The following is a 25145-nucleotide window of genomic DNA, read 5'->3' on the forward strand; positions in this document are numbered from 1 at the left end:
CCTCTTCTGCTCCTTTCGCTGCCTCCCCCATTCCGGAGGGCTTTATTTCTGCATTGAACTGGGTTTGATGCAGAGGTTGAACAAATCAAACCTTTCCGAGTGGGTGCTGTGGCAGCAGAGTGCGTGGGGTTCCCTCTCGGGGCCGGGGAGCGCTGTGGGGATGGTTCGGTGGGGGCTGTCCCGGTGTCATTTGTATTCAGATGGGGACATCTAGTGACACGGGGATGTGTTGCAAGGACGGAGCCTCCCGGCGCGGTGGAGAGGACATGGAAAACCGGGCTTGGAGCTTCCCCTCTCGGGAAGCAGCTTTGGAGGTGCTGATGCTCCTCCCCAAACCTCATCCCCTGCTCCGATGGGGAATCCTTCAGGGAATGTCCCCAAGCTGCAAGGTCCTCAGACCACGCTCTGCTAACCCTGAAAAGGACTGCGGGATTTTGGCTTGGGGTCAGAGAAAATCCTCATGGCTGGAAAGGACCTTCAAGCTCCATAGAATCCAACCATCAGTCCTACACCACCCTGACCACTCAATCACCTCCCCCAGCACCACATCTGCCTGGTCTGGGAACACCCTCAGGGATGAGGACTCCACCACCTCCCTGGGCAGCATCTTCCAGTGCTTCACCACTCTTCTGGTGAAGATATTTTTCCTAATATCCAATCTGGACCTTCCCTGGTGCAACCTGAACCCATTTCCTCTTGTCCTAAATCTGCACAACCTGACACGCTTGCAGAGTTCTGAGCTTTTTGGTGTGTTTAATACCCAGTAGGGACAAAGAAAAGAAAAAGGTGAGGGTATTATGACACTTGTCTTACCAATATCCAGAGCAATTCCAACAAAAATGTGGAGGGAAAGCAGCAGTACGTGCAGGTTCCCTGCTCTCTAAGCAGGGCAAGGGGTCAGTGTGATCAGAGGAGGAGCATCCTGCACCCTGATGGCTGGGAAGACACAGGCTGGATCCTGCTTCAGCCAAGTTCCCACCAGCCATCCCATCCCATCATCCCAGCAATGTGTCACCCCAAATGGGCCCCATTAAGCAGGTGCAGCTCTATTGCTTCAGTGCCAACCTGATCTCACCCTTCTCTTCCAATTCCCCCTTTTTCTGATTTGAGACATGGGGGAAATAACCCCATCTTTCTGCCACTGCCTTCCTTCTGTGAATATTCTCATTTTGCTCAGTTATCACTAAAACCAAACCACCTCTGGGGTTGAGAAGGTTCCATTGCTGTCCTACATGCTAAAAAGTTTGTGCCTCAGGTCCAAATACCCTTCCACTTCTGTTATTGTATCTCTCTCACCACATTTATGTTTGCCTTAAATTTTCTTTTCCCCTTACACCTGCAGCTCTGGAGATCTCTGATATGTATGTATTGGAAATTAATCCTTCATTTCCCAAAGTAGCCCTTGCTATCAGCAGTAGTGCCAGTAATTACTTTCTTCCCATTAGCTGGTGAGACACCATGGCTAATTCCTGGGCACCCTTATAAAAACCAGAAGTGTCAGATGATTTTGCTGAAGTTGGACTGTGTGAAAGGTCAGGGAATGATTTCCCCCATGTTCCTGGTTTATTAATTTAAGCCTTTTGGAAAGGGCTGGCAAAAGAGTCCCTGAGGCTCCAGGGAGCCCTGGCACACCATCAGAGTGGGAACACTGCAATTCCTTGTCCTGGCTCCCTGCAGAGATGCTTCCATGTGTTCATCCCCCAGGAATCTGCTCCGTCTCAGCAGCCCCCATGCAAAGTTCTGCCCTGGTGCCCAAATCCCTGTTTCCAGCTGAGTGAGGGCTGGAGCAGCTCTGGAGCCACAGTGGGAGAGTTGGGGGTGTTCAGCCTGGAGAAGAGAAGGTTCTGGGGAGATCTTAGGGCACCTTCCAGTGCCTGAAGGGGCTCCAGCAAAGCTGGGGAGGGACTTGGGACAAGGGAATGGAGGGATGGGATGAGGGAGAAGAGTTTAAACTGGCAGAGAGGAGAATAATTTGGACATTAGGAAGAAATCCTTTGGGGTGAGGGTGCTGAGCCCCAGGTTCCCCCAGAAGCTGTGGCTGCCCCATCCCTGGCAGTGTCCAAGGTTGGATGGGGCTTGGAGCACCCTGGGCTGGGGGAGGTGTCCCTGACCATGGCAAGGGGGGCACTGGGGGAGCTTTGAGGTCTTTCCAACCCAAACCATCCTACGTGGAGAAGTTGCCCCTCTCTGATTTCTGTACCCACTGTATCTTCCCTTGCTGTGCCTCCTTGTAAGGCAGGATGTAGGATGACCCTCCAGTGGTCTCTGCTGCAAAGTTCAGCTGCAAGGAACAGGCTTTTTTTTTTTACCCTTCTCTCTGAAACATGCCCTTTTTCATCAGGAGAAGGTGACACCAGTTTGGGACAGAGAGCTGGGGGTGGGGACAGGCTATGGTGACCCCAGAGACATCCCTTCCATCCCAGGCTGTGCCAAGAGCTGCTGCCTTTCCAGTGTGGATGGGTTTCCACCATCCAGGCTGGAAAATCAGAGGGTGGGGGGTGTGCTGAGTGCTGTAGGATGTCTCTCATTGCTCAGCTGTGAAATGACCTGGGGGGCTCATCCTTCACCTGCCTTAGGGCTGTCCTGGGGTGCAGGGGCTCTGTCCCTCCCCATCCCTACAGCTGATGCCTCAAGCTGCCAGCTCTGGGTTCCCATTCTCCACCTGAAGGAGGAGAAATCAATCTGATCACCCCCAAAAACCACAGCACTACCTAAGGACAGGCAGTTCTCAGCACTTATTGTTATCTCCAGTCCAATCTAGGCAGTGTAGAAGAGTGGGAATAAACCGTGGAACAATAAAACACCACAACAATTGTAAAACTCACCAAACAGTTCCTGCCGTGATTGGCAATTAAAAACTAAATAAATCCAAACGACTCTTTGAGGTGTGAAGCCACTTAGAATTTACTGCCAGAGCTCTGATCCTGAGCAACTTCATCATGAAATACATTGCCCAGGGTGGTGTATTCTGGCTTGTTAAAGCTCTGCCCAAGTTGACCATAAAATGAGAAATAATAATTTGCACACCATAAATTTACTAGTACTCTAAACTGAATTACCTCAGAGGGCCAAAGATGAGGAGCTTGGTGCCTTCCAGGAGAAATCCAGTGAATTCCTGCAGCCAGGATTCAGTGCCTGGTGTTGCTGGGAGAAAAGTCCCCATAATAACTGGTCTGCTCCCTGCCTATTCATTAGCAGCAATTACTCTGTATTAGTGTTACAAATTGCTGCTGAAAGGTGTTAGCAGAGCAGAAGCCCTGGGCTTAATTGAAAGCACTTTCTAATTTGATTACTCATGGCCCAGTGTTAGGGTATCAGTGACCTGCATGAGGAAATTGCTTCCCCGGAGGGATCTTGGTGGCTAAAAAAACTCTGCTGGAAGATGGAGCTTTCCCCCTGCCTTGGGGAGCACCGGAGGCTTTGGTCTTTCCAGGCTCAGTACTCACAGGGTGGGAAGGAAAAAGTGGATTTTTTTTTTTTTTCCCCATTCCCAGAGCCTCCATTTTATAAGTTATTTTGCTGAAAGATCTAAAAAAGCTTGGGAGAGGACTGGGTATATGCAGAGTGCAGCAGCAAAGAGAGGGATAAGTTGCTCCCCATCAGCAGGAGGAGAATTTTACAGCCCAACACTCCACAATTTGGGACCATGTAAGTGCTGTTGTTGTTTTGCTTTTTTTTCTTTTTTTCATTGTGTGCAGCATCTTTTATTTCCAAGATAAGCTTGTAATTAGCTGAAGGAAAATGCAAACTGAGGCTCATCTTGTAGGTTTCCATTTTGCTGCCCTTGGCCATCTATTAATGAAGCCTAATTACAATGTCAAAAGCCTGTGTTCTAGCCCAGTGACTAATTGACTGGGGAGATGCAAGAGCTCTTTTGTTGTTTTAAGCCAGGAGAAGCCAGAAAGGAGGAAAAAATAACTGTTAATTAGTTTAGTTCTGCTTTATCTGTAACACAACCCAAAATATTAGTTACAGAAGCAATTCCATGCCCAACACATTTCATCTTGGCCCTCCTGCTCCTGGCAAAGCATTTTGCTGGCTACAGGAGCAAATTATTTATGGCCTCTTCTTTTTTATTTTTATTTTTTATTATTATTATTTATTTTATTCTTTTATTTATGATTCCTTGAGGAGAAGGTGACTGCAGTTTGCTTGGATGGGGAAGTACCAGAGTGTAGGGATATATGAAGGTTATGGCTTGACTGGTTGGATGGGATGGATGGATGGATGGATGGATGGACAAACTCCAGGAAAGATAGCCATGCAAAGACAGAAAAACAGAAAAAAAGCTGCTATGTCTGCATGCAGGGGTTTTTCTTTACAGTGTCCAGCACTGAAACAAGGAGGTTGGTGACTTAGGAGGACTCTGTGTCCCCAAGGTTCTTGCAGGGATCTGAGGGAGCCCTTCACACCCCCATGGGAATGCCAACCCTCTAGGAAAATGCTCTGACCTGGATCAGCCTCCCTAAAAAGGGCTGGGATTGGTTTTACTCCCCCCAAAACCCAGCACTGAGTTTTCTGGCAGCTGCTGGAATCAGCTGGGGGTGGGTAAAGCAGCCTGGGTGGCTGCAGCTTCCTGGGGAGGTGAAGATCCAGCCCTCACTTAACAGGAATTTATCCCATTACCAGAAAAAGTCAGCCAAGGTGCTTAAACTGCAGAATGACAAGAGTAATATCTTATCATGTAGATGTTTCCATGAGTGCCATGACAGGAATTAAAATCAAATCCATCTTCAGGTTCCCGAGACCACTAAATTTTACTCTCGTGGCATTTAAGGAATAAATAGGCAGATAAGAAAATTAACTACAGGAACTCATTTCCATGATTATAGCTGGAAAAAAAGAAAAATAATCCTGTCATCACCTTATCAGATGGGAGTGAATTGCCTCTCATCAGCTTTTAGATTGAAGAGAAAAAAATGGAAAAAGAAAAACAGGGTTAGGAAAGAAGAAGTCAAGGAACCTGGGGACCATGTGTTCCCTGGAGACCAGATGAGTGCTGGGCTGGATGGACATGGCAGGAATGGCAACTTTACTGGCCAAAAAACATCTTCTCTTTGAAACCCTGTGTCACAAGTCAACAATTTCAACACAGCCAAGGTCTCAGAGAAGAAGGAAGAGAAGCTGAGCACCAGAAGCTGCTTTTCTTCTGCTCACTGCAGAGGTTTTTCTTCTCCCATTATCAATATATTCTCTTTAAGATGGAAAATTCTTTCACATAACCAGAAGAATTCCTTGGGTGGCCACAGAGGGGACTGGGTTGCCCCAGGTGAGGTCTTCAGAGATTTTGTGTCTCAGAGTCCTTCTGATCCACAAAGAGAAATGGGTTCAGGTGCTGCTTTGCCTCCCATCAGGTAATCCTGACCAGGGGGCCCTGTGCTTTCTGTTTCTTGATTTTCTGGCTGTAAACTTAATCAGCAGCCTTGCTTTGGAGTGCTCAGCCCCTTGGGACTGCCTGCCCAGAGAGGGGGCTGAGCCACCATCCCTGGAGGTGTTAAAGAGATGTGTAGCTGTGACACTGCAGCAGCTGAGGTTGGAGGGGGTTGGTTATGTGGTTTTGGTTTGGGTTTTGGTTTGTTTGGGGTTTTGTTTATTTTGGGGTTTTTAAATTTTATTTTATTTATTTATTTGGGTTATTTTTATTTGGGATTTTTTTGTGTGTGTGTGTTTTGTTTTGTTGCTCATTGGGTGTGTATGTGGCTGAACTGGTGATCTCAGGGTCCCTTCCAACCAGGACTGTTCTGTGATTCTGTAACAGATTTCCCTGAAGCTCAGGAATTGGTAGGGATTACTCTGGGCTATACAAGACTTGACTCAGATGATCAGGTTCTGCTATCAAGAACTGGTTAATGCTTGGAATTGTGTTCAGTCATTTCTGCAGGTCCAAGAGCATGAGACATTATTTTTGTGGTAAAAGAAACTCCTAGTTTTCCCCAAAAGGTCTTGGATTCTCTATGGAAAAGAGGGGGAAAAGATGACATGTGCATTTCCAAATTCTTTCTAAGGGGAAAAAATGAGAGTGCAGGTTAGTGATTGGGTGCTCAGGACCTTCCCTGTGTCTTCTCTTCCATTAAAATATCAGTTTGTGACATGAGGTGGGGACTTTCCTCCCCACTACCAAGCATACAGAGAGCTGGTGGTGTCTGTCAAACCCCTCAAACTTCCATGAAGAAATAAATTAAACTCACTTTTAACGTTTTCAGCAAACTTTTAATGTTCACCCCAAACCACATCTGCTGTGGTGACGTTTCTGAAACAGGCCAAGGTATTTTGAGAAGCTTTTCATATAGTCTCAAGTATAAATATTTTGATACAAAAAATAAAAATAAAACCTCCTCCAGACCCCCTCCCCCCCAACTCGTCCTGATGTTCCATGGGTGGCCACCAAGCCACCGATGCCAGTGGCCACTCCATGCCTACCCAGACTACAGCTGCAGGAGACAGGCAGGGTTGGATGCTTCCAGCCCACGTGGCTTTTTTTATATATATATAATTTTATTTTTGTCAGTGCCAAGGATCCAGGAACAGAAGAAGAGTCTGAAAGGTGTCGAGATGAACTTGGAAGGTGTGGGATGAGGATGGAGTCTTTAAGGAGGATGCAGACACCCAGCAGCCATTCCCTGTGTTTGAGGTGCTCCTGTAGCTTCGGATGAGGATGTGGAGAGCTGAGGAGCAGGGACACATCTCCTGGGGTTGGTGTCAGCAGCTCTGCCTGGTGTCCCACAGAGCCATGGCCAGGATGCACAGGACCAGCACTTGCCCAGCACAGGAATAGCTCAGATGCTGGAGGCTGAGACACCTGAGAGCAGGGGCTGCCCAGGAAAGGTTTGTTCTTCCTTTTCTTCTGGATAAAGCCCAGAAGCAGCAGCAGCCTCCCCTACCTTGTCTGCAAGGCATGCTCAGAAATCATCATTATCTTTCCCCTCCTTGCCATAAGAAGCTGAGCAGCGGCCTCGACGTTTCCCACTCAGCATCTGATTTGATCTGAAGTCACTTTGACTTTTAAATTAAATTATCTCATGCATAAAAACAAAAGAGATGCAGAAGAACAGAGCGAGGATTCACAGAACTCATAATCAAGTGCTTATTAACACACACACACATATATATATATATTAAGCTTTAAATCAAAATCAGATCTTTCCAGGTTGGGGGTTTTTTTGGTTTTTTTTTTTTAAATATATGCACTCTATAGGATGCAGCAAACATTAGCATGGTCTGGCTCTCAGTCTGCCCATTACACAATGTTTGCTCTACTGTTACACGTCCCTTTTAAACAAATGCAGGTAGACTAGACTTAAAAAAAATACAAGCTGAGCTGCCCTTTATCTGATGAAGGAGTTCTGGTTTTGTTACATCAGGAAGGAGGGAAATAACCTTGGGTTGGGGATCTTACATGATCTTGTTCTCCAGGGCTTCAATTCTTTTTGCCACGGCTTCCAGTGAGCAAGAGTTAAGGGGAAAGAACGACATGTGCATTTCAGAAGGTTTTTTAAGGGGAAAAAATGAGATTGCAGGTTGGTGATGGGGTGTTCAGGACCTCCCCTGGCTTGCAGAGCAGGTAAGGACTAGAGCTACCTCTGGCATTTCCAGAACTGCTCAGGTTGATGAACTTCTATTGCAGGTAGAAAACCCTCATGCACACAAAACTCTAAATTGACTCTAAAATAGAGTGAGAAATGTGGGAATGAGTGGAGTTCTGGGAGGCTGGCAGGGAATTGCTGACCTGGAGCAGTGGAGTCACCTGAAGGGTGGAGGGGATGCTTTTTATGGAGCTCTATAGTGTGTTGCAGTTTTTGCTCTGCTCACTAATTGCTTCTCCTGATGGACCTGGGAGCAGCAGCACCCCATGGGGTGAGAGCTGCTTTATTCTGACCTTTTCCATGATGTAAGTTGTGGATTTCACTCCGCTTGAGTTAAAGAGTAGGAAATACACTCTGTGCCTGCCACAGCAAAGCACAGAAAAGAGTGAATTAATTAGAACTTTAAAAAATGTATATATTCTCTCTTTATTCTCACTAATGAAAAGTCTCCCTGGTTTCATTAGTGAGGTTTCATTAACACCTCTCCCAGTGGGAAGTTTGAATCCTATTCACAGCTTTCCCCTTTTTCTAATTTCTCTTTCAGTCACTCAGGGATGCTCTCAGGACCCAGCAGGGCAGAATGCAGCCCCACAAACTGGGTTTGGATGGGATCCAACTCACCTCACTGGAGATCATAGAATCATAGAATTGGCTGGGTTGGAAGGGACCTCAGAGATCATCAAGTCCAACCCTTGATCCACTCCTGCTGCAGTTCCCAGCCCATGGCACTCAGTGCCACATCCAGGCTCTTTGGAAAGATCTCCAGACACGGAGAATCCACTACTTCCCTGGGCAGCCCATTCCAATGCCTGATCACCCTCTCCAGAAAGAAATTCTTTCTCATCTCCAACCTAAACCTCCCCTGGCACAACTTGAGACCCTGCCCTCTTGTCTTGCTGAGAGTTGCCTGGGAAAAGAGCCCAACCCCCCCCTGGCTCCAACCTCCTTTCAGGGAGTTGGAGAGAGTGATGAGGTCTCCCCTGAGCCTCCTCTTCTCCAGCCTCAACACCCCCAGCTCCCTCAGCCCTTCCTCACGAGACTTGTGCTGGATCCCTTCACAGCCTCCTTGCTCTTCTCTGGACCTGCTCCAGCACCTCAATCTCCTTCCTGAGCTGAGGGGCCCAGAACTGGACACAGGACTCAAGCTGTGGCCTCCCCAGGGCTGAGCACAGGGGCAGAATCCCTTCCCTGGACCTGCTGGCCACGCTGTTCCTGATCCAGCCCAGGATGCCATTGGCCTTCTTGGCCACCTGGGCACACTGCTGGCTCATGGTCACCTTCCTGGCAATCCAGACTCCCAGCTCCCTCTCTGCCTGGCTGCTGCTGTTTACAGGAATTACAGATTTACACAGATTTTAGTCTCCCAGAAGTGAGTTTTGCTCAGTTGGGAGAACTTAGGACTGGTCACTGGACAATCTACCTCCAATTTCACCACCAACTCTACAGCCAGAGGTGCTTTGCTGCAGAAGAGCTCCAGTGCTACCTGCAGGTGACTGATGAAAGCTCCTTGAATCCTGCAGATACCCAAGCTGGCTGCCCAGACTCCTCCACAGCACAGGAATCCTGGCAGCCAGCAGAATTCAGGGAGTTTTCATCAGTGAGCTGCATGTGTGTGCATGCTTCCCTCTGCTCACAGCCTGGTTTTACCCCTCACCTGCCCCTCTCTGCCCTTCTTCACAGCACCTGCACCTTGCAGAGGTGGTGACCCCATCCCATGCATGACCCAGCTCAGGTTGGCAGCATTTAAGCAGCTTTTTAAAAAGTGATCTTAGTGCCTGCAGCTCACTGCTGCCTGCAGCCATCTGATTTATATTTTATATTTTATAGTTTATATTTTATATTTTACATGTTACATTTTACATTTTATATTTTATATTTCATATTTTATATTTCATAGTTCATATTTTATATTTTATATGCTATAATTAGTATCTTATATTTTATATTTTATCTTATATTTTATATTTTATATCTTATATTTTATATTTTATATTTTATATTTGACTTGTTCCTCTGTTACTTTTGCTCTGTTTATTTTGTGTCCAGCCACCATCCTGCTGCAGGGAACCCTCTGGTGATAGGCAGCACCCAAGCACCTTGCTTCCCAGCACCCACCCATCTCCCACAAAGAGATTTTCCCCCCGGATCCCTCCAGAACACAGAACCCAGCCCAGTGGGTGCTGCCCAAAGCTGCTGAAGGATATATTTCCGCTGCAAGGAGTTTATGAGGTCCTCTACTTTTGTCTGAAACTTCACAATAGATTTACATTCACATGGATCTTCCTCTGTGGATCAGAATATCAAGAAGATGACTTGTGTGACACACTTACAAAAAGGAGTCAATCAAAATCGAATGAAAGTGAAAGGCAAAGTGAAATAAATTCTTATTTTCTGTCTGAGAAGCAGGGAAATCAAAATATCATTGCTTCTAATTACCTGACTGGTCACTGCTGCCTTGAACTGCAAGTCACTTGAGAGTCTCACCTTTTCTTTGGTATCTTATTTTATCTTATCTTATTTCTTATCTTTTAAGGGCAATTCTTTTTTTTTATGTCACTTCTGGCTATTCTCAGGGCCTGACTTAAGGGGAAGGGAGGGGATAAGGATGGAGGAGGTGGGAAGGAGAAGAGTTTGTGAGAGGGGGAGGTGGCTGAGCTTTAGGGGTGGTTGTGGTTCAAGTAACCAAAACATTTATGTCTTATGATCTGCAAACTCAACCCACTGAGCACAGAGAGCTCTTTGTAGCATCCACACAAAGGGGCATTTCTGTCCTCCTGCTTCCAGCCTTCAAATTCTGGGACAAACCCCAAGCCCTACCCCCAGCTCCCCCTCTCTTACCAATGCAGATTTTCATTTGCAACTTCTTCCCGATCTTGCTGATGGTTCTGAAGTCAGCTGTGTAGAAGTAGTGCTCAGCTACTGGTTCGGAAGCAATTTCCCTCAGCTCATCCTCAACTGCATTGCCAACTCCCACTGCAAACATCCTGAAGCCTGGGAGCAATGGGAACCAGTTAGCTGGGCAGCCCCAGAGCTGTGGTTCCACCTCCCCATCACCTTGGATGTCCTTGCTCCCCTTCTGGACCCCTGGCCTCCAAATGGTTCTGTAGATATTATTATTATTATTATTATTATTATTATTATTATTAAGCCCCTTACCCTCTAATATTACAGACCTGTTTCAACCAAGTCCACCAAAATTCCAGAATATTATTACTAGAATCTAATCTTACCAGGATTACCCAAACATTGAGCACTATCACCATGTTTTGGAGAGACAAGAAAGGACCCATAATTACATTGCCCTGACCAGATGCATCCAGCTAAGAGGGAAGTGACCATGCAGCCAAAAGAGGGGAAGTTTTCCCAGTGGAAAATGAATCATCACGAATCAGCCCATGGAGAAGCAAAGTCCCCTGTGAGATGGGGACCTGGGGTTCAGCAAAAGAGCAGCTGGGTCTTCTTCTGAAAGGGGAACTCATACAGGAGTGAACTGAGTGTTATGAACTCAGAACATGTCCAGGTACCTCACTGCTCAGAGATGGATTGGTCACCTCTGGCTTCACCCTGCTTCTGATGAGCTGAGTTTGCACATTGACTCCCGTGGTGGCACTGCTCAACCCCTGCTTTGAAATACTTGTCTCTACTTCTCTGTGTCCAGGCACTGCTAATGCTCCCCTCTCCCTTTTTGGCTTTCTCTTTGTGCCTCTGAAGCATCCAGTATTTCTTGGTGGGTTTGCTGGTTTGGTTTTTTGCTTGGTTTTGTTTGGGGTTTTTTGTTTGTTTGTTTGTTTTGTGTTTTTTTTTTAAATTTCCCCTCAAGAAACATGTTTGGAGTGCTAACATCTTGTTATTTATCCCTCTGAAACCACTTAGGAGCAGGTATTGGAGATCTCTGTGTAGGGAAAGGAGAAAAGGGGGGAAGAAACAAGATGTAAAGCTTTATCACAGAGGGATAAATTCTGTGGATACACTTTATAAGTGTATCCCTTTTGTTTTCTAAGGGCTGAACATCCACAGAACATGTCAGCTTGCTTTGTAAACATCCTCTTGTCATGAGCTGCTACCTGACCTGTGTTTTTATCATGTGCTGGCCCTTAGTTGGTTGAGACCAAAGTGAGAAATGTAGGATTTAGCAATTCCTGAGTTTATTCCCATGGGATTCATCTCCCAGGGATGTCAGGAGAATGGGGACCTGGTCAACAGGTCAGTGAAGCAGCAGATCTCAAGATATTTGTATTTCAAGTTCTTTAGGAATATAATTTTGTTTTTATTGTGGAGCCATCGTGCACCTCTCCTATTCCAGCAGAAGCTGAAGGAATCTCTTGCTCATGTGCCTGGGATTTGGCCTGGGAGCCCACACCTACCTCTTCAACCTGTGTTTCTGCTTTGTTTATTCTTTTATTTCTCTTTTTTCTTTTCCCAGCTTGACACAGCCAAACCACACTTGGCCCCCAAAGTCCCCTTGTTCCCCCAGGGGCTCTCTGATGTCCAGCTCTGCCTCACTGCTGCTGACCTGATTTCTGTTGCTAACCCCAGACAAATCTTCAGCTTCTCCCTGAAGATTCCTTCCCATTTGGGTTATGTGTGTCAGACCAGTGTGCATCCCATACCAAAGGTGGGAAACTCCATTCCTCCCAGCACAGAGACCTCCAGCAGACGTAGGGCAAGGACAGGGAGGGGGAGTGGGACCAAAATCCATCTACAGGCAAACCAGGATTTGTCTAAACCCCAACCAGAGCTGCTCCTAGTTCTTGGTGAGCTCGCAGGGATAATCAGGCACCAAACCCACTCAGTTTTACCCAAAACCAGGGACATTCCCAGGAAGGGGAATGCGTCAGCCCATACCTGGGGTGATACTCCACGCACTACCTGGTCCAAGGGAGGAAGAAGCCAGGAGATTCCAGACACCTACCTGAATCTTTGGCTTTCTTAGCAGCATCTGAGATGTAATCTTGTGACCTTCCATCAGTAAAGACAATGCCCACCTTGGGGACCCCAGGCCTGGCTCCATTGATGCTGGCAAAGGAGCTGTCAACCAGGTACTTGAGAGCCTGGCCTGTCATTGTCCCCTTCTCCATGTAGCTCATTTTCTTCACTGCTGCTTTGATGTCCTTCTTGGTCTTGAACTGCCCCAGTGGAAACTCCTGTCTGACAGAGCTGGAGTACTGAACCAGGCCAACCTGGGCTTGTTTGTCTGACACCTCCAGCGAGTCCACGATTTGGTTAATGAATTTCTTCACCAGCTCAAAGTTCTCAGGCCTCACACTCTTGGAGCCATCGATCAGGAAAACGAGGTCCAGAGCAGCTCCTGACCCACCACTGCAAGCTGAGGCAGAACGTGAGAAGAAGGTGAAAGAACCCAGCAACTAAGACCCCAATTAATTATGGAGGAAAATATAATCCTAGTTTCATGTTATTGCTAATGAAATAGGTCTAATCAATCAATACTTGGCAATGCTTCCAAGAGATGCTTTCAAAATAATCTCAGGTTAGAAACCTTTTCTGCTTTTTATTATTATAAAATAATACTTTTATAATTTTTCTTTTCCTTTCCTTTCCCTTTCCTTTTCTTTCCTTTACCTTCCCTTTCCCTTTCCTTTCCCTTTCCTTATGATAGCATGATTTCCTTTTCTGTCTTTTATTATTATCAAATAATAATTTTATCATTTTTCTTTTCTTCTTATAGCATGGTTTCCTTTTCTGCCTTTCCTGAGCAGACCTGCCCATTCTCAGTCCTCCCCCCACCATCCTGCTGCAGCTCACAGCCTGGCTCAGTGCACACAAAACCCCTTTCATACCACTGCAGCTCTTCCCATCGTTGTTCAGCACAAAACCCTCTTTACAGGCACACTTGTAGGATCCTGGGATGCTGATGCAGAGCTGCTCACAGTCATGGTCTCCAGTGGCACACAGGTCTGACACCACTGGAAGTAATAAATAAATAATAGATTAAAATAGCTATAAATAGATATTTTTAAAAATATCTATGATAATAAAACCAGAGAGCATGGCAAAGCTTCTCAGCCCAGCTTCTCAACACAAGAGTTGTCCCAAACTCTGCCCCTGCAGCATCACAAAGCAGCAGAGCTCAGTACTCTTGGGTAGCACCTGAGGTAGAAGGGGCAAGGGGACATTTTCACGAGTCTGCTGCACAGCCAGGACTGGAAATAGTCCCTGCCCTGGGGCAAACCCCAGCTGCCTGTTGAGTAAATCACAACAACCTTCACTCTCCCAAGCTACCAGATAAGATGTAGTTTCCAACCTACCATGGGTTGGCCCATCCTCATCCTCTCCAGCCATGGGGTAGAGTTATGATTAGTGAGTTCAGCCCCATCTTGTCTTTTCTGGCTGGAATCCATGTGCAAATATTCTTGGAATTTGCTTCAGAGCCATCCTCACCCGTTCAGCTTCCAGCCTGGCTCCCTGCAAACATTTCTGCCTGCTGAGCTCAGCCTGGCTGGGAGCAAAGAGGAGCTGAAGTGCAGCAGCCTGAGCCAGCAGTGACAGCACTGTCACACCTACAGCAGTGAGGATGGAAAACAAGCTCAGGAATAAAGAGATCTGGTGGAAGCAATTGGTTTCCAGATAGCAGGGAACCTGTGCAGAAAACCCTGCATGAGGTTCCTTCCATCAGAAGGATGCAAAAATCCTTCAAAGTGATGAGGCTGCTGTTTATTATTTATTATTCAGGTTGGTTGTGTTCTGCTCAGCAGGGATTTGGGGCTTCTGGCCTTCCCAGTTCAGTCCTCTGCACACTGGGCCAGCACTGGTGGATCTTCCCAGCAGCTCTGGAATTCAGATAATTAGGAATATTCCTAACCATGCAGATGGCTGTAGCTCTGGGCACTGGGCTTGAGTTCTCTGAAGCCTACAGAGATGTTGTTGGTCTAACTAGTGGCTGGAGCACCAAGGGTCTCCCTTTTTCCATGTGTCCAAGAGTCTTGGACAGTGGTTGGGATAGCAGGTGGTGTTTGGGGCCATCTCCAAGGATGGATTTTGTGCAGCTGGTTGCACAGCACAGGAGCATCCCACTTGGCAGTTAATATGGTTTTTCCTCTCTCTTAACCACAATCCTCCTTAGCACTTGGCTACACCTCTGAGGGCTTTTACCAGGGGGAGAACTTTGTCATCTGCACACTGGGAATGTTAAAAGCAAGGCACAGGAAGGATTTCTTCCTCTCTCTCCTTGAATGACACCAATGGCAGAAGCTCAAAACACGTTGTCAGACCTCTTGGGCTGACTCCAGGGCAGCCAACACAAACTCCCACAAATATCCATGGCCTGGATTGCACCTTCTTAAATTCCATCTCTATCACACTTTTAGTCTGAAGGATTTTTTTCCCGCTCTTTCATCAGCTTCTGAAGCAGTGACACCTGATTCTAGTACATGACTTGCTTCATATTCAAGATTTTCCTCCTTCCTACAGAAGAGGAAATTTGCCTTGACAAAAAAGCTGCTCCCTCCCCAATCATTTTCAGCCTGGAAGTTGAACCATGAAATTTTACACCTCTTGAAGAACTTGGTCTCGGAGAGTTTTACAGGTCCATCTGTCTGTGTGTCTGTTTCCAAAGCCTTGCTGTGGAACCATGGTGAATTGCACCTTGCACAAGTGTTGCCACATGGGATGGGATGGGTGTGAGAACCCCCCAGGCTTCTCTTGCTGACACATAAAATGGATATTTATAGATCACCTCCTACAGTCTCGTGGGTATTTTTCACAGAATCACAGAACTCATAGGATCATGGAATTTTCAGGGTTGGAAGGGACCTTTAAGCTCACCCAGTTCCAACCTCCCATGGGCAGGGACCCCTTCCACCAGCTCAGGTTGCTCAGAGCCCCATCCAGCCTGGCCTTAGAAACTTCCAGGGATGGATGGGGCTCCCACCACCTCTCTGGGCAACCTGTGCCAGGGTCTCACCACCCTCATGGGGAAGAACTTCTTCCTAACATCCAATCTAAATCTCCCCTCCTCTGGTGTGAATCCATTCCCCCATGTCCCATCCCTGACATCCTAAAGTCCCTCCCCAGCTTTCCTGCAGCCCCTTCAGACACTGGAAGCCACGGTGAGGTCTCCTTGGAGCCTTCTCCTCTATACACTGAACAACCCCAACTCTCTCAGTATCTTCCCAGCAGAGATGCTCAAGCCCTCTGATCTCCTCCTGACCTTTCTGTGGACACTCTCCAGCACCTTCATGTCCCTCCTGTAACAGGGACAGGGTTCTGGAGCCAGAACTGGACACAGGACTCCAGGTTTGGTCTCAGCAGAGCAGAGCAGAGGGGGAGAATCCCCTCCCTGAACCTGCTGCCCACACTTCTCTTGCTGCAGCCAAGGATCTGGTTGCCTTTCTGGTTCAGCTTTACATCTGAAAGAAGTCAAACTTTCTCACTCCCTTCACTGCTTTGTGTAGGAGGGAGTGAGTGTTTGTAGGACAGTCAGGTTCTTCTTCTAGGCTATACAGAAAGGCAACAGATGCTGCAGGAGCCAGGAGGGTTTCCTGCCCCTCAAGGGTTGCAAAAGCAACAGCAGAGCCACACAGAGGTGAAACCAGGCCTTGTCCAACTGGGAATTCAGATGATACTGGTGGGGAAAATTACAAACCAGAAGCTGCCATGAAGGACAACTGATTTTGCTAGATAAAGATCATGTTTTCCAGGGTTGGTTTTTTCACAGTGCCTGAAGCAGTATGTATCTTGATAAACTTTTCTGTGCTGAGGAAGTCTGGAGACTTCTTTACCTAAAACCTGAAGTTTTCTAGATAAAATCTGAAATTCTTCAAAGACAACTTTCAAAGAGCATCTGTCTCCCATACTGCTCCATGCTCCTGCAGCCCCAAGTCCTTGGAACAAGGAAACAGATGGCTGAAGGCTGATCCCACCCATCACTTCCATAGGGAAACTTGCTGGCAGCTCTTGCCCGGGAGCCCAGGGTTGAGGTGAGGACTTACCACAGAAAGCTTCTTGAAACTTGTGGGTCAGCTTCTCTATCACACTGTAGCTCTCCACGTAGTCCACGTGCTCATCCAGGGGCTGGCTGGCAATCTGCCTCAAGGTCTGCATGTCCACCCTGCCAACCCCGATGGCAAAGATCTCAATGCCAGCTGCCCTGGCCCTGGCTGACACATCCTGCACTCCATCCTGGGGACGTCCATCAGTCACAACGATGGCCACCTACACAGAGGAGGGCAGAGGCAAGGTGTGTGTCTGGCTGGGTGTTCATAGCACCAGTGCTTGTGCAACCTGGCTGGGTTAGCAAAGAAAGCTTCTTGTTTGTGAAAATTAAAGGGAAAAGGAAAGGCTGCCCCCTCCTCCCCTTCTTCCCATTCTTCCTGAGATCTCTGAAGCCATTCTTTGATATGGGGTTTGGTTTTATTCTGAGCTGGAAATGTTAAACTTCCAGGCTGATTTAGGTAAGGGACAAGGGGTGCATCTCACCTCCAAGGAAAGAAAATGAAAGGTTTTGTTCTTCATGTGCAAACCAAACCCCAACTATCACAGAATCACAGAATCAGCTGGGTTGGAAGGGACCTCAGAGCTCATCAAGTCCAACCCTTGATCCACTCCTGCTGCAGTTCCCAGCCCATGGCACTCAGTGCCACATCCAGGCTCTTTGGAAAGATCTCCAGACACGGAGAATCCACTCCTTCCCTGGGCAGCCCATTCCAATGCCTGATCACCCTCTCCAGAAAGAAATTCTTTCTCATCTCCAACCTAAACCTGGCAGAGCTGAAGCCCATGGCCTCTTGTCTTACTGATGGAGCTGAACCCGACCCCCCCCCTGGCTCCAACCTCCTTTCAGGGAGTTGTAGAGAGTGATGAGGTCTCCCCTGAGCCTCCTCCAGAAGAAGAAAATCTTCATGAGCATCCAGCTGATCCCTGTGACAGCTCTAACTCACTATGGGACTTTAAAGAATCTCAGGAAACATCACAGAAACCTCATGAGAAGAGTATTTTGTAGCTGGAGAAGCTGAAGGACAGGGAGGGGAAGAGATCTGCCCCAGGTCCGTCTCTGTATCAGTGCCTGCCATGATTCCTGATTCCCTGTTCCACAATAAACATCAGAGATGGAATCCTGCCCCTACCACCTGGTGTAAATGGGAGCTGGATTTCACCCTGGATTAGGTGAAGCTCTAAACCAGTGGAAAACCTTCAAGGGTCCTGCTCCTGGAGCTCAATTATCCATTTCCTTCTTTGTTTTTCTTCTGAAAAGGGATAGAAAAACTTCCATTTTTGTTCTTTGGCAGTTCATCTGCTCCTGCTGCTCTCTCTTACAACAGTTTTATTGTGACACCACTGTCAGCTCCAAAGCAAATGACTGGAATGTAATGCAGGATGCAGAAATGTGATCAGCAGGAGCAGGTGAGCTGCTAAGCAGGAAAAAACTCCACATCACAGGCAAATAATCTCAGTAATATAGAAAGTAAAGAAACAACAAATAAAAAAAAAGCAGGGAAAAAAGCCTGTCTGGCAGCAAGAGTGAGTTTGAACGAGCTCTCATCAGGCCAGGAAGGCAGCCTGGGCTGTTCTCCTCTATGCTGGGGATGCTCTCCATCTTTCTGAAGATAAAACCAGACCCCCAGCTGCTCAGTGAGGAGAGCTCCTGCCTCTTTTACACCCTCAGGCAGGAAAAAAGTCACCTTGGGCCAGGTCAGGTGTGGAGTTCCCCGCTCCATGCACTCAAGGAGTTGTGGCCATGGCACCTGCAGTCCCCTGCCCCACAGCAGAACTCAAATCATCTGCTGCCCCTTCCAGAGCTTTGCTTTCCATGGATGAAAATGCAGAGCTGTTCAGCCCAGTGCAGGGCTGTAAGTTCAGGTGTTTTACCTGCATTTCCTAAGGGCTGCAAAATGAGAAAGTGGCATCACAATTCTGCAATAATCCCACAATAATTCTGCAATAAATTAATGCAGATTGAATTTCTCTTCTGCCCATGGCCAGAAGAAGAAAAAATGACCCGGGGGGGCAGGTGTGAGTGTGTGTTGGAATGGCCAAGAAAAGAAAAGGATGCCTAAAAGGAGACTTAGGGGTTGGTTTTGGAGCAGCAGCTGAGCCAGGGCAGAGCCAGGCGTGCAGCCCTGCTTTGTGCCGGCAGAGAGAGCCCTCGGCTCGGCTGCTCAGCATCCTCTGAGCATCTCTGAGCTGGGGGCTGCCAATTAGAGCTGCTGAAAAGCCAAGGTGTCAGGATTAGAGCTGTTGAAAAGCCAAGCTGTCAGGATGGCAGCTGCATTATCGAGCAGCTTCTGTGAGCAGCAGCATCTTCCAGTGCGGAGCTTTCAGGGCTTGTCAGGGGCTGGAGGTGCTGCCTCTCCTCCCAGCATTTCTCTGGCTACAGAAAATAATTTCCCAAGTTTAATCACTTCTTTTGGTTCTTCATCTTCAGGGTGGCATCTTCATATAGGTCTGAGCCCCAGGAGGTGTCTGGTAGGAGCATCCCCAGCTGGATCTGATGGGAAAGCTCTTCAGAAAGGATCAGTGTGAAAAGCTACTACAGAGCACTCAGAATTCCTGTTGCTTCTGACCTGCTGCTGGAAAGAACAAAACTTGGAGGTACAAAGAGTCTGGGTCAGGCACTGGGAATTAATCAGTGAACCCATGGCTAAGATGAACACAGCCCTGGGTCAGACCAAGCACCACCAGCCAGGAGCTTGTCTGTGGCTGTGAGCAGGACCAGGAGTTTACAGAAAGACTTTGGGAAATAGAACAAGTATCAAGTGATCCTGCTATCATACATAGTTATCTTGATAACCAGAAAATCCTGATTATTTCTTTTTTTTTTTCTTATAATTCCCCATTCAAAATTTGCCCTCCCTGCCAGCCTGAGGCAGCGAGTTCCAGTGGGGGGGGGAAAAAAAAAAAAAAGAAAAAGTCCTATTCATTCATTTATTTATTTAAAACCTACCTCCAGATTCTTTGCAGTCACTCTGTAACTCTCTGTGTTGTGACCTTGTCTCATTTAAAACTGCTCTGAGTCCTGGTATGTGCCTTGGGTGGTAAAGAGCAAGAGAGAGGCTGGAAGAAAGGAGCATCCTCTGCATCCCAGGGGGCTCTGGAGCCAAGGGCTGGGCTCAGCAGGTGACCATGGGGAGGAATTAAGAGAGGATGAAGGCTTTTGCTCTTTCCCACAGATGCCCAGGATCTCCAGTTCTGCCTTAAGGAAACTCTGACACCTTTGCTTTTCAAGGCCAAACCTCATTTTAACACCACTTTCATTCTCCTCTGAATTCCTAACTTTCTGGGTCCTTCTGGAGTTCCTCCTGTGATACAGAAATCCCTCATGTTCTCAGGACATGATTTATTCCTGGTTAACCACGGCACCTGAGGATCCCCAGGCATCCCTAGGTATTGGTACTCCAAGGTTCCCATGTGTAGGCATCCTTAATGAGGCAGCTGGGTCTCATTTCACATAAAGTGACTGCTGGAGCAGCACTGACAGGGGAACTGGGCAGAAAGTTGGAAAGAAACCCCCTTTGGTTTTCTCCACAATTCCACAAACTCTTTGTTGTGCCTCCTAAAGAAAGACAAAAGTAATTGGGCACCCCTGTAGTTTCTGATAAAGGTATAAGCAGGGATAAGGTTCCCTCAGGAACAAATTGTGCTGTTCCCTGTCCTGGGCTGACATTTGCTACACAGAACACAGCAAAGCCAAAGGATCTTGTGATGTTTGGAGCAGGGGCTGACAACCAGAGCACAGGTTTTCACAAGGTCTTGCTGTGTGATGGAGCAAGGACCATGTCCAAGGTTTCTGAAAAATCTATTTATTGATGATAAATTCCCTTGCTGTAGTGTAGACACCTGTCTGATAGAACACGTGGAGATTTAAGGCAAGGACCAAAGGGAGTCTTGTCATCCTTGGGACATGGACTGAAAGTGGAAAGTCTCCTCCCTAAATTGCTGTGGGGCTTTTGCTTCCTCCTAGGCAGGGGATGGGGCCAGGTGGAGCAGCATGAGGGTCACGGAGGGAGAAGTTTGCTGGGTTTCATGGGAAAAACAACAAAAAAACCACAAGAAACCAAATAATGCAGCTTGAGCAGTGAATGATGTGATCATGAGGGCTCATCAGGTCTGCTTCTCTCTCTGGAGCTGATTGCAAGTGAAATTCAGTGGAATTTTCTTGGAGTGTAATTTTTCTCCTGTTACCACTCTTGGTTTTCCTCCTGTTGTGCCAAACCAGCTTCAGGCTGAGTGTTGCCTCCTGCACCTGGGTCACAACAACCCCATGGAGGGGGCTGAAAAAAGGAGCTGAAAGGAGCCATTTCAAAGGAAACTTTGAGAAGGTTGCCCTGCTTTTCCTCTAGTGGATTCTGAAGCATTTTTATTGCAATATCTTAGGAAGATGAGCATTGCTCATGCCCAGCAAACTAGGCTGAAATCCTCATCTTAGGGGGCTATGTTTTTGTGAGCCATGTCCCAAAGGACCCTCCAGGCAGAAAGAAGCTCTGGTTGAAATTTACCCTGAGTAGTTTTGGCCAGCTCTGCCCAAAAGAAAGTTGAGCTTTGTTTTTAAGAAGATTTGGGTGGTTTCCACCTTGGGCTCCTAACACTGACTTCTCCCCACACACTCAAAGCACAGAGAAAATCACTTTCCCTCCTTCTCGTATTTCCCCAACCACTCCCTGGTGAGCCACAGGAAAGAAGGAGGACAATTTGCTTACCTTATTAAAATTGGGGGACCTCACCCTGGCCCCTTCAGAGTCACTAAAAGCCCTGCTGATGGCAAACTGGATGGCCAGACCTGTCATAGTCCCAGTGGAGAGTGGCTCAATCCTCCGGACAGCTTGGAGGAGCCCAGCTTTGGTTTGGTGGCTTTTGAGGGAGAATTCATTCTTGACAGCACTGGCATAATTGATGACACCCACCCGGGTGGAGTTGGGACCCACGTCCAAGCCCTCGATCACCCGGGACATGAAGACTTTGACTTTCTCAAACTCCTGGGGACGAACGCTCCGGGAGCTGTCGATGATGAACACCAGGTCAGTGGGTTTGGTTCTGCACAGGGTGCCTGGAGAGGAGAAGGAGGGAGGAGAAAAATCAAAGGAAAAGAAAATCAAGGAAAAGAAATTGAAAGGAAAAGAAGAGAAAGGAGAGAAAGGAGAGAAAGGATGGGCTTCTTGGAGCCCTGATGTGGGAGGACCTGCTGCTTGCTTCAGTCCTTTCTCTGCCTGTCTCAGAGAGGCCCAGTGAGACCACTTGGCTCTAAAGTTTCTACATGGTTTTTTTATTATTATTTTGTAGGAAATCTTCTGTAGGAAAAGCAGTTACAACGTGCAGGAGAGAGCTGAGAAGACACCAGTGCTGCCCTTGGAGGAGGGTACCTGTAGCAGGAGGAGCCTTTCTTGCTCCTGAGGCTCAACGAGCTGCTGACCTCTCCATTGCCTCACACCAGAGTGAGCTGAGGTGCCTTCTGTGGGTGTGTGTCCCACCTTTATTGGCCCCTGGTAATAGGGGGCCTGCCCTAACCAGGCACAGGTGGACTCACACCCGCTCTTTGGCAACTCGAGGCACCTGGTTTATCTTGTTTCTCTACAGGTACCCACTTCTCACCCTGTCACTAAGATCTGCATGAAACTAAATTCACAATAAAGCTGTGAGCTGAAGCCTCTGCATGCACTGAAAAGTCTCCAAAGGAGAGAAAAAGAAAAGCCTCTCTTTGCATTTTGGACATGGATAAGCAGTCTGTAGAGACATTAATGAATGAGGTTTTATCTCCATCATGCGTGACCAGAAGCAGGAGTGGAACTCAGCATTTTCAGTCCAGTCATGACTCGAGGTACTGCCCAGTGAAACATGAACCAGCCCCATGTTTTGCAGCTAATATCACTAATCATGAAATGCTGCAACACAGCCAAGAGCAGAGCTGGTTTATTTCTCTGAGCTGCTGAGGGAGGATACAACAGAGAGATGGAGAACCCAGGTAATTGATAGTTAATCTCTCCAACCCCATAGTAAGGTAGGAATGTCCACTGTAAAAAGTAAATGGTATGAAAAGGAAGCATTAGCAATGCAAAGAGCTGAGTGGCTGTTTTAGGTTTTTTTAATATTCCCATTTGCATGCTGTTTTCCATTCTAATTTTCAGCTATGGCAAATCATAAGAAGGACTGATATTTTTTATTATTTTCTAAATGACTTGTCCCCCTTTCCCCACCAGATCTGCTGCATTCTGTTCTTTTAATTTCTTTCCTGCCATTTAGTTTGTCTCCATAGGGGCATCAAGGGCTGAGTTAATATGTGATTTCTGCAGGGGGGGGATGCTGGGGGTTAGATCAGAAAGGAGATTTCTGTGGACAGTTTTTGAAATGTGAGCTTTTAGGCCAACAAATCTGCTCCAAATGATGACATAAATATTATAGCTGGTCCTCAGTGTGAAATCTAAAGGAGCTTTCAGTCTTTCAGACAGATGAAGATAAATACCCTGTGATGAAGCCAGAAAGATTATAATCGGGTTAGTTTCCTGAGAGACAGTGATGCTGAATTTCTTGTGGCTCCCAGAAAGGTCTCTCTAAAAGCTGCTGTGTGTGGAAAGGAGGCAGGCAGTGGTGATTTCTCAGATGTTCCAGTTTCCACTAAAAGGCAATAAAACCTTTTCCCAGGGGGGTGACTTTGGCTTGGCCACTGACATTCACTGTGGAGGGAGAAGCTCAGCTGGCAGGGCACCTGCAGAGCCCTTTACCAGGGCTTGGTTGTGTCCATTTTACAGGTGAGAAATGAAGGTAACAGAGAAAGACTCAATGTCTTGCAATCAGTTCCTTCAGAAATAAAGCACAGATTCCCCCTTGCCACTGTAGCTACTGATTCACTTTTGTTTTCAGACACAAACCAAGGAAGAAAAGTGATTTTTTTTTTTTTTTCCCCTTAGGAACAGCTTAAGAGAAGTTTTGAAGTATAATTTTGTGTGATTTTGCCCTAAATAACCTTTTTAACCTCTTTTTTTTCTTATGAGAGTGAAGTACATTTCAAGGAAACGAGGAGATATCAGATGGGAGCTTTGGGATTTCAGGGACTTCCCACACCAGGGGCTGCAGGAGAGGCCTTGGTTATCTCTGGGAGCATATTTACTCAGAGTCTCACCTTGACTCAGCATAGTTTATTTTAAAGTTGAATAAAACCAGAAATAAAATTCTCCACACTTGAAGTTATTCAGGAATAGCTGCACTCGGTGCTCTGATTTAGCAGGAAAGATCTCTTAGGGCACCTATTCATTAAAAGAACAGGAAGCCTGCCTGGTAACTGAATAAAATGCTGTTTAGTTTTGATAGTGGGGCTGTGTTGGACTGGTTTGTTTTATTTCCTGGCTTAGTGGTTCTGCAGTTAAAGATATTTCTCCCTTCCTGAATTCCCACGGGGCAGCAGTGGGGACCCTGCCCTCAGCTGCTCTCACCCCTCCTGCAGCTCTCAGGCTGCCCAGGTGTCAGCATCAGACACCATCATAAGATCATTCAGCACATTTGGGAACCCCAGCAGTAAGTTCTGCCTTGGAAAAATCTCCTGAATTCCCCAGCACAGCCCAAACTCTCCCTGCCAGCCCCTCCATCCCTTCCCATCCTGCTCAGCTCGCAGCAAATGGAAATACTTGAAGTTTTTGAAGGGGGTATTTTAAAAAATAGAGACATTAAAAGAAGAAAAACCTAAGCATGCCTTTATTTTATCAGCTCAGCTCCCACCTGGCTGCTCTACCCTTCCTCCCCCTCCATGGACAGCCAAACAGAGCAGGATTTTTCTGAGGAATGGATGAAGCCCATCCCAGCAACCTGACCCAGACCTTCCTGCTGGCTGAGGTCAACCAGAGCTCGGGAGGTCCTGGCCAGCTCCTCCTCCTCCAGCTCCTGGCAAAAGACACCCTGTGCAGAGCTGGGGAGAGGAGAAGCAGTTTGGGAAGGGAGAGGAAAAAGAAGAAGTTTGGGAATGCAGAGCAGAGCCCAGAGAGGACCTTCCCTCCATCTCTCTAAAACAAACACATCTCCAGGCTTTGCTGCCTTGGGAAAAGACTTTGATAAAGATCCTTTGGGTCTTTCTTCTCCCATCATCTCCTTCCCAGTCCCAAAGGAGGGGGGTAAGAGAGGCCCCACACCCACCCTGAGTTCCCCCCTTACCTCTGGGCTGTGGGGATGCCCCACTCCCCCCATGGCCATGGAGGAGAAGCAGCAAAGAGGGCAGCAAAGCAGAGAAAATCCTGTCCATGGCTGTGGAGGAGCCAGAGGCTGGAAGCAGAGTGGTGAGAAGAGCCTTGGCCCTGAGGTATTAACCTGCCCATCCTCAGGGAGGCCTGGGGCCAGCCCACCACACGTGTGAGGGGCAGGGGGGGCACTGAGGGGAGAGGACCCAGCAAGAAGGATGAGGAGAAAAATATTGCCTGAAGGTGGGGAAGGGGAGGATGTCCAACCCTGCTGGCCCCCAGCCCCTCCACAATGGCTCCATTGCTGGGAGGAGGGGATGGGAAGCTGTAAAGGGACCCCGTGAGGGCAGTGGTATGTGGGGAATCTGGGACTGGAACAGTGGGACCACTGAAAGCATCCCTGGGGAACTGGGGTGAACCTGGCAACCACCCCATCCTCATCTGCAAACCC

General features: G+C 47.5%; 1 protein-coding gene across 1 annotated transcript; it reads right to left on the reverse strand.

Moving 5' to 3' along the window:
- Positions 1–7338: 7338 nt before the first annotated feature.
- Positions 7339–24759, reverse strand: MATN1 (matrilin 1). The gene is made up of 8 exons (XM_008496391.1): positions 24672–24759; positions 21236–21582; positions 16532–16754; positions 13382–13507; positions 12496–12909; positions 10422–10574; positions 9788–9868; positions 7339–7442 (listed from the first exon to the last, which is right to left on the reverse strand). Exons 1-8 carry the CDS (start codon positions 24757–24759, stop codon positions 7393–7395), a joined length of 1482 nt encoding a protein of 493 aa, XP_008494613.1. The 3' UTR covers positions 7339–7392.
- Positions 24760–25145: the final 386 nt, after the last annotated feature.

This window comes from Calypte anna, chromosome 23 (assembly GCF_003957555.1).
Source record: "Calypte anna isolate BGI_N300 chromosome 23, bCalAnn1_v1.p, whole genome shotgun sequence".
NCBI classification, from domain to species: Eukaryota; Metazoa; Chordata; class Aves; order Apodiformes; family Trochilidae; genus Calypte; species Calypte anna.

Bases quoted from the DNA above. Each gene is read 5' to 3' on its own strand.
- MATN1 (XM_008496391.1), bottom strand. From the start codon at position 24,759: ATGGACAGGATTTTCTCTGCTTTGCTGCCCTCTTTGCTGCTTCTCCTC. The intron at 12,910-13,381 runs GTATGAAAGGGG...GTTCTGCCTCAG, and splicing joins CGATGGGAAGAGCTGCAGTG to CTTGCAGTGGTGGGTCAGGA. The intron at 9,869-10,421 runs GTAAGAGAGGGG...TCTGATCCACAG, and splicing joins GCAAATGAAAATCTGCATTG to AGGAAGATCCATGTGAATGT.